The following is a 16220-nucleotide window of genomic DNA, read 5'->3' as shown; positions in this document are numbered from 1 at the left end:
AGATTAATAAACATAAATATTCAAAGGTGTGTTATTCTTTCCTAGTACTAGATTTTGCATTTTAAGTAATTGGGATGATATCAGCTTTGTGGTTTGGGGATTTCACTGCATTGTAATCCTTAAAAATGGAAAATATGACATTGTTTTCATATTTTAATTTTAAAACATGTTACCAAATATGTTTGTTTGTTAAGTACAGAAAATAGATCATTGGATGAAGTTGGGCACTCAATACAAAGGTTTAGAGTTACCCCAACAGGAGCCTAAGTTCTCAAAGTGAAGAATTGATAGAACAAATTTTTAACCCATTTCATAGAGAGCAGAAGTCACCAAGAGGCCAAATATTCCAAATGGAGCTCAGGAAGAGGTTTAAGATAATAAAGCAGCATTTTGCTGATGTTTAGAATAGAAATCATTTGACTTAGTGCCAATTTGATCATTTAAAACCCAAACCAGCTTTTTGTCAGCCTTAATAGTAAGTCACAGAATTGAACAATGTTTGGAGGAGGATCCTGAAAGGAGTGGGTTGGGGAAAGCAGACAATGATGGGGTGGTGTTGAGGGCATGATGTTTTGCAAGCATTCTTTGCCACGGGGGAAAATGGGATCTCAGTTATCATGCAGTTACTTTCTAGGGTCAAGTGTCTATTCTATGCTTCCTATATTGCTTTCATTTTTGTGGGATGTTTTTATTTTGTTGATGTACTCATAATCACAAACATGTTTATAAACTAAACAACCACTAAACCAATTACTTTTTTTTTTTTTTTTTTAGCAGTTTGCGGGCCTCTCACTGTTGTGGCCTCTCCCGTTGCGGAGCGCAGGCTCCGGACGCACAGGCTCAGCAGCCATGGCTCACGGGCCCAGCCACTCTGCGGCATGTGGGATCCTCCCAGACCGGGGCATGAACCCTTGTCCCCTGCATCGGCAGGCGGACTCCCAAACACTGCGCCACCAGGGAAGCCCTAAACCAATTACTTTTGACCTTGATGAAAGGTATACCTGTTCTAAGTATAAATCAACCCTTGGGCATCCCTGCTGATTGATGAAAAATTCCAGATCTGCAAAAACTAGCTCCATTTGAAGTGCTCCTTTGTCAGCACCGGCTTTGGATAGAGCTTCACTTAGTTGTGATTCTTTGGAAGAGAGACATTACATGAGGCTCAACTACAGAGCATTCAGCTGTCTCGTGAAAGTGTATAAACATTTTCTAGTGTGGTCATAAAAATTAAGTGATTTCTCCTTTTATTCCAGGACACGAACTCTTAGCCAGCAATGTCTGATTGCAAAGGAAGAGGGGGAAGGGGCAGCCTGCCCAGGACTGACATGTAGAAAAGGAAAATGTGCCAGGGCTCACTTAGTGTTAAAGTTCCCTGCTCCTTTCAGATCCACAGCACCCACCTGTTTAGGCATCTTGAGGACGATGAATGGTCAATTACTCCTTTAAGCCCACAGTCCAGTTAGGTTTTTTTCTTCCACAATAATTAAAAACAATACCAATATCTTTGGTTTCTAACTTCCTTTTTTTTTTCTTTTTTTTTTCCTGTTGCTACCTATGGTGGAAGGTATTTACAGAAAAGTCCAAAAGAAGCTGTGTAGTATAGAGGTTAAGAACATAGACAATCTGGGCTAAAGTATTGCATTCAGTTCTTGGCTTGACCATTTACAAATGGTGAGACCTTGGGCAAGTAAGTCGCCTTGTCTCTATATGACTTGGTTTCCTCATATATAAAGTGGAATAGTGGCAGTTCTCCCTTTGTAGGGTTAGTTATTAATATTATATGAGTTAAAATGTGCCAAGTGCTTAGAAAAGTGCCTGGCACAGAGGATGTGCTGGATAAGGGTCACCTCTTACTATGTGTTGCCTATTCCCTGTGGCACTGAGGCATTGTACTATCGTTTTGTCTAGCTATTCATGAAATGCTGACCCCTCTGATGCCTACTTTCATGTGCCTTTTCTTGACCAGCTTCTCTCTCTGCCTTTCTTTTCTCAACCTCTTTCCCTTCTCTTCGGCTTCTGCCTGCCCTTGTAAATGCAGGTCTCTTAATAGTCCAGATTCAAACATCTCCCCTTCTATACTCTCCCTTCCTATTTGGCCTTGCCTAGTGCCTTTAATCCAGGCCCTCCCCACCCTGCCTCTTTTTTCCCCGCCTCTATACACAGCCCCCAAAAGATGTGAGCACTCATTCCTTAGTGATATTGGTTAAAAAAGTGCTGCGTGTGGTCATTTCATCCCTGTCTTTTCCCTAGAACTCTAAATCATTGCCTTCTCCCACCATCTCCTATCTCCTACTCAGCCTTTGATAAATATTTGTTGGAAACATATTTAGTAAAACATTTAGTTAATGATGATGTCAAATTTTTATCTAACTTCTAAAGTTATGTGTAAATTTCAGTTAGCCGTGCTGTGTCTACAAAGTCTTCACTTTTATGGCTAATGTGCAAAATACACTTAAGTTTTCTATAGAAAATTAGTATTGAAGCCATTCAACCAGGACACTAATGATTTCATGCTTGCTATGGATAATTATTCTTCCATCTAAGTTTATAAACAAAAATGTGGCTAATTGTTAATATTATTACTTACTCTTATATCTTATAAGCTTTCATGGCCTCTCTGAGTGCATTACTCTCCCCAAATATTATACTCAATGATTCTAACCTTGTCAACATTAGCATAAGTGGAAAATGTGTCAGTGTCACAAATTTCATCTCACAGAAGGCTCAGAATTCACTGACCATTTTGAAATGCAATTTTCTGGGACTAAATTAGACATTAAAGACACATCAGTGGTTCTTAAGCCTTTTTCATTTATTACAATCTGTGCCCTACATAATGCCCCACACAGAGAGAGGGGGACAGGAAGAGAAATGGAATTTTCATGCACATTCATAGAAGAAAGAAAGGAATAGAAGTGTACCAATCAGGGCTCCAATAAGAAACAGAAGGAACACTTGAAATAGGATTATATGGGGGAGGATTAGTTACAAAGGAACTATTTACAAAGGTGTGCAGAAGGAGAAACACAAGGGTTAGTGCTGTAACCTGTGGGGCTTAGTCCTAGCTGAGCCATCACCACCTCAAGGCCCCAAAGAGAAGTAAACAGTTAACAGAACCCAGAGGGAAAACGTCTGCAAAGTCAGCCGCTTGAGAAGAGCAATGACCTTGGGTAAAAGGACACAACCAGTTCAAGGCAACTATGCCATGTAGGATCCAGGGGAATAAATACTCCTTCCCGCTTTGAAGAGGTTCTGGAACCAATTCCCAATGTGGGAGAGGGTTTCCTCCGCACCACCAAGCAATTCTCCAGACACCTCCTGGGTGTCCTACCATTCAACTCAATCCTGACACTATCCACCTGGAGATCGCATCAGATCCCTCATGTTAAGGGCTCAGTCACACAGACTACACCCCCCTCCCCACTTCAGTTGCCAGTTGCAAGCCCAGGTTATCACCTGTGCTTCAGACCAATAGGCTATAGATCGGAGGCTCCTATGACCCCCTCCTTGGGTTGAATTAAGCTGATAGAGTGGCTTACAGAACTCAGAGAAACATTTTACCTACTAGACTACTGGTTTGTTGTAAAAGGATGCAACTCAGGGACAGCCAGATGGAAGAGTTGCAAGGGGCTGGGTACGGGGAAAGGACGAGGAGCTTCTGTGCCCTCTCCAAGTGCACCAGTCTCCCCAAATCTCCAGGTGTCCATCAACCCAGAATCTCTCCAAGCACTGTCCATTTGGGTTTTCATGGAGGTTCCTTACATAGCCATGATTGATTAAATCATTGACCAATGGCGATTGAACTCAATCCCCAGCCCCCTCCCCTCCCAGGAGGCTGGCTGGCTTCGCTGGCAGCCAGCCCCCATCCTGGGTGGGGTCAAAGAGCCACCTCATTAACGTAACAAAAGACACTTTTATCACTCTCCTAACTGAGGAAATTCCAAGGGTTTTAAGAGCTCTGTGCTAGGAATGAGATGGAAGATCAAAAAGATGTATTTCTGGGCTTCCCTGGTGGCGCAGTGGTTGAGAGTCCGCCTGCCGATGCAGGGGACACGGGTGCGTGCCCCGGTCCGGGAAGATCCCACATGCTGCGGAGCGGCTGGGCCCGTGAGCCATGGCCGCTGAGCCTGCGCGTCCGGAGCCTGTGCTCCGCAACGGGAGAGGCCACAACAGTGAGAGGCCCGCGTACCGCAAAAAAAAAAAAAAAAAAAAAAGTATTTCTTATTATAAATGACAATATCACAGCCTTATATCCCCTACTGGGGTTCCCCATAGGCCAACCTACCCTGAAGCCAGAGACATGGGATGCTGTTGACGGAATCCATGCAAAGTATTCCCATATAATTTATCATCCAAACTGGGACACTTCTGAGAGTTAAAGGAGTTGTTAAAATTGTAACTACTGCAAAAAAAAGAAAGTTGCTACCCAACAATTACATAACTGTTGTAGATTTTTATACCATTCAATAAATGACGAATACAGCTGTAGCAGGAAAGCCTCTACTACTCGATACATTCTGTGATGAAACTGCTCCACCTCTGCTTCCCTGCACATTTCATATATGCATATGTCACATACACCTAACCCACAATTCCCTCCTACCCCATCAGACTCTGTGTATCCTGCAGGCTGCAGATGGCACCAGAGCACAGCTAGCTGGTACACCAAGGATGGGTAGGGCATCTGAAATCAGGAGTTAGCTGTCCCAAGCCACTTGGGTCTGAGTGCATTTTGTTAAACCAGTGAGCAACCTATGTGCTGTTCTTGCAAGGGAGGTGTTTGTTAGATTATATCTGGGAAGGGTCAGGGAAAGAGTCAGTTTATCACCAGTTGTCTTTAGAATATAACCATATATTAAAGTAAGAACTTTGTTCTCTGAACATGAATCTCACACACCGTCACAGACGAGACTGTAGAAGTCATAAAGGCAAACCCACTCTGACGTATATTAAAACAATTATTCATAATTTTATGTCATCAAAAAATGAACATTCCAAAACTAAACATACTCTTACAGCAGTTGTACTCTTTGGTGTTCATACAATGAAGTTGAAAACTTATGTTCATACAAAAACTTGCACATAGTTATTTATAGGAGCTTTATTCATAATTAAGTGCCAGAACCTAGAAGCAACCAAGATGTCCTTCAGCACACAATGGAATATCATCCAGTGCTAAGAAGAAATGAGCTCTCAAGCCATGAAAAGACATAGAGGAACCTTTAAATGCATATTACTAAGTGAAAAAAGCCAATCTGAAACGGCTACATTCCATATGATTCCAAATATATGACATTCTGGAAAAGGCAAAACTATGGAGACAGTAAAAACACCGCGGTCACCAGGAGTTAGGGAGGAGAGAGGGATGAATGGAGCACAGAGGATTTTTAGAGCGATGAAGCTGCTCTGTATGATACTATAACGGTAGATACGCGTCCTTATACGTTTGTCCAAACCTGTAGAGTAGACCACACCGAAAGTGAACCCGAATATAAACTATGGACTTGGAGGGCTAATACTGGGATGGTCTAGATTCATCAGTTGTCCCAGATGTACCACTCTGCTGGGGGCTGTTGCTAACAGTGAGGCTCTGCATGTGTGGGGCAGAGGATTTAAGTGGAAACTCTGTGCCTTCCTCTCAGTGTTGTTGTAAACCTAAAACTGCTTTAAAAATAAAGTCTATGTCTTCAGTGAAAGAAGGATGACTGTCAAAGCTGGAGAAAGACTTCGTAAACCAAAACAGATGATATCAGATTGCCAATCAGACACAGCTTCTCAATGAACTTCTTTGTTCAGATGAAAGCAAACAGAAATCATTGACTGGTTAACAATATCACAGACTGGAGTGATTTCAAAAGAGTCTTTAAATAGACATGGAAACAAACCCATTTTCCAGTGTACCTTCTTTCCTTTAATGTTGTCTTTCATGTGTTCCCAAAAAATGTGACTCCACAACGTCTTCCTGTTGTCCATTGTGCCCACAATGGGCTCTTGTGCTCTCATCTGAGACCGAGGCCATTCCATCACTGAGGGACATTTGCCTGCAATTTCTAAGGATGTAATTAACCATTTTGAAATTTACTGTAAAATATTTTTGTGGGAATAAAAGTGAATGTTTTCAAGGGAAAGGAATAATTTACTCTGTCACTGATTCTTCCCATTTTTAAAAAGGCAAATAGAGGAAATTCCTATAGAACAAAACAGAATATTCCAGACACTTCTGCATGAGCATCTCTAATATTTGAAAACATGCAAAACAAGCGCTACCTATAAAGAGAGAAAGCACAAAATAAGTGGTAGCATTTTTTCCCTACATGGAACCTACAAGTAGAATCTTTCAGCCTGTCCATTATTCAAAGGGGTTGACTTTCAAAGGGCCTTTTTTTTTGGCCATGCTGCGTGGTTTGTGGGACCAGCCAGATAGAATCCCGTGCCCCCTGCAGTGGAAGCACAGAGTCCTAACCACTGGACCACTGGGGAATTCCCTCAAAGGGCCTTCTTAATGGTAGTAGTCTATCATCCCAATTATAAGACACTAAGAAGAAAATAATTTATATAGCTGATATATAAATACATTTATATAATATATATTATATATATTAATTTAAATAATTTATATGACATGACATATTATAAAAATAACATGTTAAAGAGGAAAAATCCTACTCTATTTTCACCTGAAATCATCAAGATGAAATTGAATCAATTAGAATGTTTCAATTGTCATTATACGAAAATGGATTCAGGTACAACACCCATTACTTATGTTACCATTTATGTTAGCAGCTTCTGTGTAGTTGGTGTAAATTCCTAAAAGGTATCCAGCTGAGGTCCTTCTGTAAGTGCAGAAAGCCATTCTAGCAACAGACCAAATGAATCAACATATGTCTACAACATTTCCGCAGGGCACGTCAAAATGAGCATTTCCCCAGCCACATTTCATGTCTAAAAACATAAACAGACACACACACAGTCCAAGCTCCCACACACAGCTTTAAAAGACCTCATTTAGAGAAAGCAAATTGTTTCCTCCCCTTTTACTAAAAAGTTTCTCTTTAATGGCTTTTAAAAAATTCAATTGTAAAATACCTTAACAAATCAACATAAATGAAAATCTTCGCATGTGGAGAACTACAGGAGGGTCAGTACAGCCATAGGAAAAGTTGCTATCCTATCATTTGAATATCACAGAGAAAAATAACAAAAGACCATGAATAATTTTCTTCTCTCATTTGGAAGTTATTAGTAGACTTCCCTTTGTACCATTGAGAAATGAGAGAAGAAAATATGAAGTTACAGCGAACCCATATGGCCAGCAGGAAAATCCTCTTTAATTGCTTTATTGCCAGAAATGTTAAATCACTTCCTGAGGATACAGTTCAAATGAAACATATGGCATCTATTAACAAAAACCCCTAATGAATTCAAAAATATGCTTTTTATGGGAGCTTTCTCATAAGCAAGTCATACATGTTATTTAAACTATATATACAAATACACACTTGGCATTTTAATCCCACAAAGGTTTGATGAACACCTACTCTGTACCAGATGATACAGGCAGCTTGCATGAAATGCTTTTTCCCCAAACCCAGGAACAGATATTAGACTATGAAACCTCAGGACACGATCCCAGATCTAGCCATGCCACTCCTCAGAAGTCAAAGACAAAAAGAAATCTCCTCACCAGCACTTCCTCCCCATGGGTTCAATGTCCAGGAAAACCATTCCATTTCCACCCAGGTAGTCCTAATTACCTACTATCTTCCTATACCTATTAATGTCACACCAATGAGGGTGCTAATCACTGTCATTCAGCAACCTCTGCATGGAACTATTCTCATGTATCTTCTTCATTGGACTGTGAATTCCACAAAGAAGAAAACTTTGCTTACGGCTTTTGTACATAGAATAATGTGAGGCATCTAATTAAGAATCAACCAATAGCTTTAATTAATTGAAAACCAAGTGTCAGCATTTTTTTAAGTTAATGCCTTTCAACACTGGGAAATTTCACAAATCTAATCAATGTATTCATAAACCATTTTCTAAAGAGACAATTCTCCCTCAAATTCAAAGATAAATCAGGTGAGGGATATCCAGCTGTTATTACTATGTGGTTTTACTTTAAAAGAGAAGTTATTAAATCTTGGGTACATTAAACTTTGACTTTTCTTTCTCCACATAATAATATGGCCATTGAAGTTATTTAATAGAAGTGTGCTTTGGTAGCTTAAAGATTCATGCAGAACATGGGGTAAGATTCTAAAGTAACTGGCATTGTCTACATGACGTATTGGCTTTGGCTATATGGAGGCTAAGATATTTTTGTTTGTAGGGTAACTCATTGATTAACATCTTTATTAAATATTTACTTATCCATGCTTGGTTACACATTTTGTAATCAAATAGAATAAAATATGGAAAAGGCCTGTCACTGGTCAACTTGTGATTTGGTGTAAGACATTCAATTTGCCTAAAATGCCTTAGCTATAAGAAGAGAGAGCTTACTTAGAGAATTTCTAAATGTCTCATACAGATACTCCTGCACAAATATTTTGTAATCTAAGTCAATGTCTGCTCATAGGACCTCTCCAAACCTTTCTCCTCCTTCATTTCAAAATATTCTGATTAGTATTTTGAAATTAGTGTTAGTGATCTCAAAGGTCAGCATGCCAGTTGTTGTGTCCTGGCTTCCATTCCATTACTGTGACCTTGCAAAAGTTACTCTATTTTTTAAGACTTCACAGAGTTGGTCTAAGGATTGAGTGAGTTTATGCAGGTAAGAGCTTAAAACTGTACCTTGTACATTCTGAGAACCTAGGAAGTGTTAGTTCTTCATACACTGAGGGACTTTCTCCATGAACGGCCTTTAATCACCAACCTTTACAATCTTATCAATGAAAGGGTTTCTGTTTTGTTTTGTTGTTTATTTGCTTAAACCGAAAGGGAAAATTTAATTTAAAAGCCCTGATCTCCAGTCAGGGGGCAAATCTAGGGGCTAGGCTTAAAATATAATATATAGTATGGATTTAATTCCATTTTTAGACCTTTCCCAAAATATAGACATAAAAAGTAATCAAACATCACTAAAACTGTAGGAAGACTTTCTTGTCAAGGGAGTATAGAATCAGAGACGTTCTTGAAACAAAGGAAAAATCAGATGATCCTGCTATAAATGAAAGGATGCTGAAGAAGATGCTTACAGCCTATGCAGTCCCTCTGATGCCCTGGTCTCTGGACATGGTTCTCCACTCTGCCATTTAATAACCTAATATTCTCTTCATGGCTGCATCTTTGCCAGGACACAGAGTCAGTGTTCACACCCAGAGAACAAAAAGTGAACAACTAAATGTAGATCAAGATTAAGTCAAAATATGCTTTCACTATAGATCAATCTTGCCAAAACAAAACCCCCTCTATATTTTATCTGTAGAAAGATTTTTTCCCTTATTTGAAAAATTACTTCAATCTCCAAATCCTGTAAATTCCAAAGGTGAGGATCTCAAAAATAATCAATATCTCACAAAGATATAGGTGTCTTGATCTTTGATATTTCCAGAAATGAAGATTGATATTATCATTTCCTTAGGCTGATCTACAACAGAGGTGCACATGAGCCGTCCTCTCTCTCTCTCTCCCTCTCACACACACACACACGCGCGCGCGCATATGTGTGCACACACACACATTTGCAACAAAATTAATTACCCATTTGAGCCTAGTTTTCTTACTTCAACTCTGAGGACTTTGTCCCCTAAAGAAGGGGAGAGAGACATGCCTGTAGACATCTTGTGCGGTCAGTGGCTGTGGAGTAGAAGGCGTCAAATCCCAGTGGGCCGAATAGATTTATAAAAGGCTTCCAATAACAGTTAATACACTCATGCTAACTGTATTTTATACATGAGTAACTGAGGTGAATGGCAACCAAAAGCTCACTTCCTTAGTTTGTTTTAGGGTATTGACAAGGAGTAGAACTATACTGTTCTACTTTAAAGTCTGTTAAAGACATCTCATTCTGAACTCTGTTTTCTAAATAATAGGGATAGATAATAGTTACTGGGAATTGAACTTCTAAACCTCTCATATCAGTAATTTGGCCCATTGGCCCAGTGCCCATAGTAACAAATAGTAAGAGCAGCTCCCTTTTCCCAGGGACCTCATGTGCTTTACAGAAGCTACTATGTTTAGTCCTTTCAGCAGCCCTGTGAAGTAGAGGTGTTTATCCCCCTTTTATAAGGGAGGAATCTGAACCTTGAGGGGACAGAGCAGAGGCGTGAAAGCCCAGACACTAACCAAACAACTTACTTTTTCTGCCTCCCAAAATAGGACAAAGAAATCGAGCTACAAAAATTCAACCCCAACTCAAACGTGTTTTTAGTCTCATTTATTGCCAGTATCTTTTAAGGGTGAGACAGGTCTGTCTTCAGAGAGGAAAACAATTACATGACTGATTTAGCATTAGCATAACTGGCTCTAGTGACTTTACCAATAGTTCCACAACTCTTGTTTTTTGCTTTTCAGCTTTATTGAGGTGTAGTTGTCAAATAAAATTGTAAGATATTTAAAGTGTGCATTGTAGTGATTTGATATATGTATACATTGTGAAAGGATTCCCCCTTTAGTTAATTAACACATCCATGACCTCATATACTTTTTGGGGGGAGTGGGAATATTTAACTTCTTCTCTCTTAACAAATATCAATTATATAGTACAATGTTATCACCTATAATCACCATGCTTTCATTAGTTCATCAGATCTTATTTATCATACAGCTGAAAGTTTATACCCTTTTACTAATCCTTCCCTATTTCCCCCACTCCACCAGCCCCTGGCAACCACTTTTCTACTCTCATACTATCAGTTGCACACTTTTTTTTTTTTTTAAAGAATCTACATATTAAAAATACCATGTTGTATTTGTCTTTCTCTGTCAGGCTCATTTCACTTAGCATAATGCCTTCAAGGTACATGTTATTGCAAATGGTACGATTTCCTTCTTATTCATTTTTGAATAATATACCATTATACACACACACACACACACACACACACACACACACACACCACATCTTCTTTACCCATTTATCCATTGATGGACACTGAGGCTGTTACCATATCTTGGCCATTGTGAAAAATGTTGCAATGAATATGGGAGTGCAGATACCTCTTTGATATCCTCTTTTCATTTTCTAATTAATTCATTCATTTATTTATTTTTGGCTGCCTTGGGTCTTTGTTGCTGCACGTAGGCTTTCTCTAGTTGTGGCGAGTGGGAGCTACTCTTCGTTGTGCGTGGGCTTCTCATTGCAGTGGCTTCTCTTGTGGTGGAGCATAGGCTCTAGGCACAAGGGCTTCAGTAGTTATGGTGCACAGGCTCAGTAGTTGTGGCTTGCGGGCTCTAGAGCGCAGGCTCAGTAGTTGTGGCACACAGATGTGGGATCTTCCCGGACCAGGGCTCGAACCCGTGTCCCCTGCATTGGCAGGTGGATTCTTGAAAGAAAGAATCTTGAAAGAAAGAAAGTCCCAACTAGTTCTATTTTTAACTTTTTGAGAAACCTCCATACTGTTTTCCATACTGGCTGCACCAAATTACATCCCCACCAACAGTGCACAAGGGTTCCCTTTTCTCCACATTCTTGCCTATACTAGTCATCTCTTGTCTTTTTGATGATAGCCACTCTACAGGTATGAGGTGACGTCTCATCGTGGCTCTGATTTGCATTTTCCTGATGATTAGTGATGTTGAGCACCTTTTCATGTGCCATTTGTATGCCTTCTTTGGAAAAAAAAATGTTTATTCAGTTCCTCTTCTCTCATATTTCTAGTGTCAGGTTCTATTTAATTTTTGCTTCATTTATGGGACATCATTTTGTTCCTAATAAAGTTATTTGCTGTTTCCTTCTAATAATACCACAATTTTGTGGCTTTTTTTCTCTTTCAGGCTATTCCAGGTACTTCAGAGAAGGAAAAGGCTGGTAAGTTGACATTGGTTGTGTTTTCACTTCTACCTATTTTAGAATAAAATTCCATCTTCGTATAGATATTTTATTAAATATCTAAAATGTGTACATCTTGTCAGTCTCTGGGCAAAAGTTATGGTTGAATTCCTGAAAAATAAGTTTTGCTCAAAATGTAGGAAGAAGTACGGTTTTCTAGCATAGCATTACATTTTGTTAGAATAAGGTGTGTACTTCTTGTAGCATTAACTGTAACTGCAACCACAACTTTTTTCTTGAGGAAAATAATTAGATGTCATTCAGTGTACTGAGGAATGGTCTTTGGACATCTGTTGTTAATACAGTTGGCCTTTCGTATCCATGGGTTCTGCATCCACAGACTCAACAAACCTGGGTTGAAAATATCTGAAAAAACAAAAAATTCCAGAAAGTTCCAAAAAGCAAAACTGGAATTTGCCACAAAGGCAACTATTTACATAGCATTTACTTTGTATTAGGTATTACAGGTAATGTACAGATGAATTTAAAGTATACGGGAGGATGTGTGTAGGTTGTATGCAAGCACTGGGCCATTTTATATAAGGGACTTGAGCATCTGTGGATCTTGGTATCCATCAGGGAGTCCAGGAACCCCCCTGCGGATACTGAAGGAAGACTATAATTATCAAAATTTTAAAAAATCTTAGTAGCTTATTTAGTAGTCCTAGAAAAAGATGTACTTGTTTAAAGCTGATGTCATGCCATCAAAAATATAATTGTGAAGCAATATGAATAGTTGTACTAGAGAAAAATTATAATATTTTCTATGCTTTGTGCTATGATTATAACTACTTAACAGTATTATGGGAAATGGATAAGGACTAATGGGAAATATGAAAAATTAGACTTGAATTGATGGAATTATGTGCTTTTTAAAAATCTTTTGATCCTCCTCAATATTGTCTTATGTTTTCTGTGTAATAATAATCATCTTTTTAAAAAACTGATTAAAGGTGTTTTACCACACTTGAAGCATATCACTTAGCTCTTAGACGTGTGTAATTTTTGAGCCAATTTAAAAGTTTAGAATATCATCTAAAAGGTGTCACGACTTCAAGTGACTTTACACTAACGCATTAGAGTTGGTCTGATAGGATTGTTATATGGAGAATGTTCTCTGTCAAGTTCAGTGATTTGATTTTTGCTGCCAGATAGTTTTCACACACAAGTTTTCATAGTTTGTGTTCTTCCATGAGCTAAAGTGTTCTCCTCTGTTTAGGCTGTGTCTGGCCTCTTTTCTCTAATATGTTGAAAGGTAAGCCTTCAGAATAGAAGGAAAATATTGAACTGGCATCATGTGTCAGTTCAAGAGAAAAACTGCTCAGTTTATCCATGCATTGGTATTACTTGGATTAATAATATATACCAAATGAATTCAAATTACCATTCCAGAGCTCTAATACCTTCAATAATAGATGTATCAGCTATCTCATTAGGACAAGACATAAATGGTTAAGAGATCATTTGCATCACAAAGAAAAAGAAACTTAGCCAAAGTTGTGCTTTATCTTGAGTTGTGACATTCTCTGTAATTTGCAAGATTGGCTGCAATTTAAACAAAGTGTGTAACAGAGCAAAGTTGTCATCTTATTCCAGAAAATCAGCAAATTCTTTCATACCCCAAGGAGAAAATTAGGATAGGAATTCTTGGCTGGAGGGAAAGAGTGAGGAAGGATGGAAATGCCATTGCTTGAGGGACTGGAGAAGCAAAGACTTCTCCCTCTGCCACTAAAATGATGTCAATGTGATAGGGAGAAGCATTTCAGTTATTAAGCTTCTCTTAAAGATATTTTTATTAAAACAAAGAGCTAATTAAACAGAGAGCATAAATATAATGCAACCACCACTTTTTGTCATAATCCTGGATATTTTCCTCCCCAACAAAAACAAAAACAAAAACATGAAATTGTCACTATTTAATGATCTCTTTTGGTCATTTCTATATTGCTGGGGCACAAATTTTAAAAGTTGATAACTTCCTTTCACAGAGGTTCTGCAAGATGATCTATGAAAGGTAGGATCCACCAATGGATATATATGACCTAACCAGGCCCCTGGATATCCCGTCTCTGATGTTTAACCCAGGATGGGCTGATTTCTGCAGAACCTGGCTTCTGTGTATTAAAATATTAGAATGATGGAAATTTACTCCAGAATGGATTTTAATTTAAATTTCTTGAGAATGTACTGATTATTTTAAGAGGAAATACAATTTTGTTTGACAATAAAATATAAGAAAGAAATGATTTTTTAATCAATGAATTTACATGTCAAGATAAAGGGTTATGTTTGAATATTTTATTCAGTTGGTAACAGATTTGCCAATTCAAAAGAGAGTATGATTTATTTCAAAAAGTTTTAAAGGACCATGAAAGTCCAGTCAATTTCTTCTATTTCTAAAATTTATTATGCCATATTTAAAATATTTTGAGTGTTTCATATACAAATGTGAATCTCTTTATTCCTCTTTATGAATCTCTATTTTTAAGCTCTGCTAGACAGAGGAATGGCAAGGAAGGCAGAGGACCCACTCAATCTTCTGGGGGTTAATTGAGCCTCTAAATAGGGTTAAGCTTCATTCCCACCCATAAGGCCTGTCCTTTTTTTTTCTCTGTTTTGCTAGATGAATGTAGCCTATTGTTTCTTATTAAGAAAATCTATTTTAATCTGTGTGACCTCTCATCCAAGCCAACTGGAACCAACTCCACCAGGCTTTGTGAAGCTCTAAACAAAATCATTTTGGGAACATTCCATTAATAATTCTTGAGTTGCAGTTGTGTGGTTGCCCCAGTGTGTGCTTTATTTATTTATTTTTTCATAAATTTATTTATTATTTATTTTTTGGCTGCATTTGGTCTTTGTTGCTGCGCAGGGCCCTCTCTAGTTGTTGTGAGCGGGGGCTACTCTTCATTGCAGTGCGTGGGCTTCTCATTGTGGTGGCTTCTCGTTGCAGAGCACAGGCTCTAGGCGCACGGGCTTCAGTAGTTGTGGCACATGAGCTCAGTAATTGTGGCTCGCAGGCTCTAGAGCACAGGCTCAGTAGTTGTGGCACACAGGCTTAGTTGCTCCGCAGTATGTGGGATCTTCCTGGACCAGGGCTCAAACCCATGTCCCTTGCATTGGCAGGCGGATTCTTAACCACTGTGCCACCAGGGAAGCCCCAGTGTGTGCTTTAAGTAACCATCTTCTCTTCTGATCCGTGCTGCTGTGTAAATTCAGCCTAGTGGAATCATTCTGCTGCTTGTGTGCCATCTTGGGATGACAAAACCCTCCAAGGGGAGACTATTTTGAAACAGCATCCCATTGGTTCATTTATTCCACAAATACTTACTGAACAGCAATATATAGTAGGCATCATATTAGGTTTTATCAAGGAAGCAGTTATGAACAAGGCATGGTCCTTGCCTGGAAGGAACTCAAACTCTAGCTGAGCGTATTTCATTGGGCCAGCGTCCCCCTTTTCCTCTTCTCAATTGAAAAATTCTTAACCCAGGTTATTAAGAAAGCTCCCCAGGAAAAGAATCAAATAAAAATATTGTTCTCAAGAAATTCTATATCAGAATGTGTATTCTCCAGATCGGAAATAGAGTCCAATAAATTTGTTTTAAAAAATCAGAATTAATCACACAAGTATCAATATGTGTAATTGTATCCAACACAGAATAATTTCATTTAACTTCCCTTAAGCCACCAGAATCTGTAAAGTGTGGGCCTAATGCCATTGGTATATTTTCCAGCACATCTGCTTCCTATCCATGTGGCCTTGAGCAAGTTACTTAACCTCTTCATTTTCCCATTTCTAAAGTATAAATAAAGAAGTTGCCATGTTGTTATTGTAAGGCAACAATGCTTGGCACAAAGTAGGCTCTAAAACATGGTAGCTGTTTCTTATGGTAATGAGTTGTGCTTATAACCAGTATGTGTACAAGCCAAATAGAAGCTAGCTGTGTTACTGCTGCTCTGATCTGCTCCAAGGGTTCTTAAATGCTTCCTCGGGACACCAGTTAACAACTGAGCAGCTGTCCATGTGGAAGAAAGAGATCACTTTCTCCAAAAGCCTCTGAGTAAGTTAATTCAGACAGAGGTCATCATAGCATAGGCAGACTTGGCCATATTGTAACATCTCTTTAGAAATTCCTAGCTCTGTTAAGGTGAAATTCTCTCTAGTGAACAGATAATCTTTGATTTTCACAAAAGGTTAGTCCCTAAGAAAAGTATA

General features: G+C 38.8%; 1 protein-coding gene across 1 annotated transcript in view; it reads left to right on the top strand.

The window, feature by feature from the left end:
• DLC1 (DLC1 Rho GTPase activating protein) overlaps positions 1 to 16220 on the top strand; it is a gene marked incomplete at both ends in the record, with an annotated part of 387952 nt that overhangs the window by 169376 nt on the left and 202356 nt on the right. The window contains one exon of the mRNA XM_079726851.1: positions 11947 to 11980. Coding sequence (XP_079582977.1) covers positions 11947 to 11980 — 34 coding nt within the window. The remainder of the gene's footprint in view (positions 1 to 11946; positions 11981 to 16220) is intronic.

Source organism: Hyperoodon ampullatus (genome assembly GCF_949752795.1).
Source record: "Hyperoodon ampullatus genome assembly, chromosome: 20".
Classification (NCBI taxonomy): Eukaryota; Metazoa; Chordata; class Mammalia; order Artiodactyla; family Ziphiidae; genus Hyperoodon; species Hyperoodon ampullatus.
Note: the sequence above shows the minus strand (reverse complement) of the source record. Positions and strands in the feature narration are given on the sequence as shown.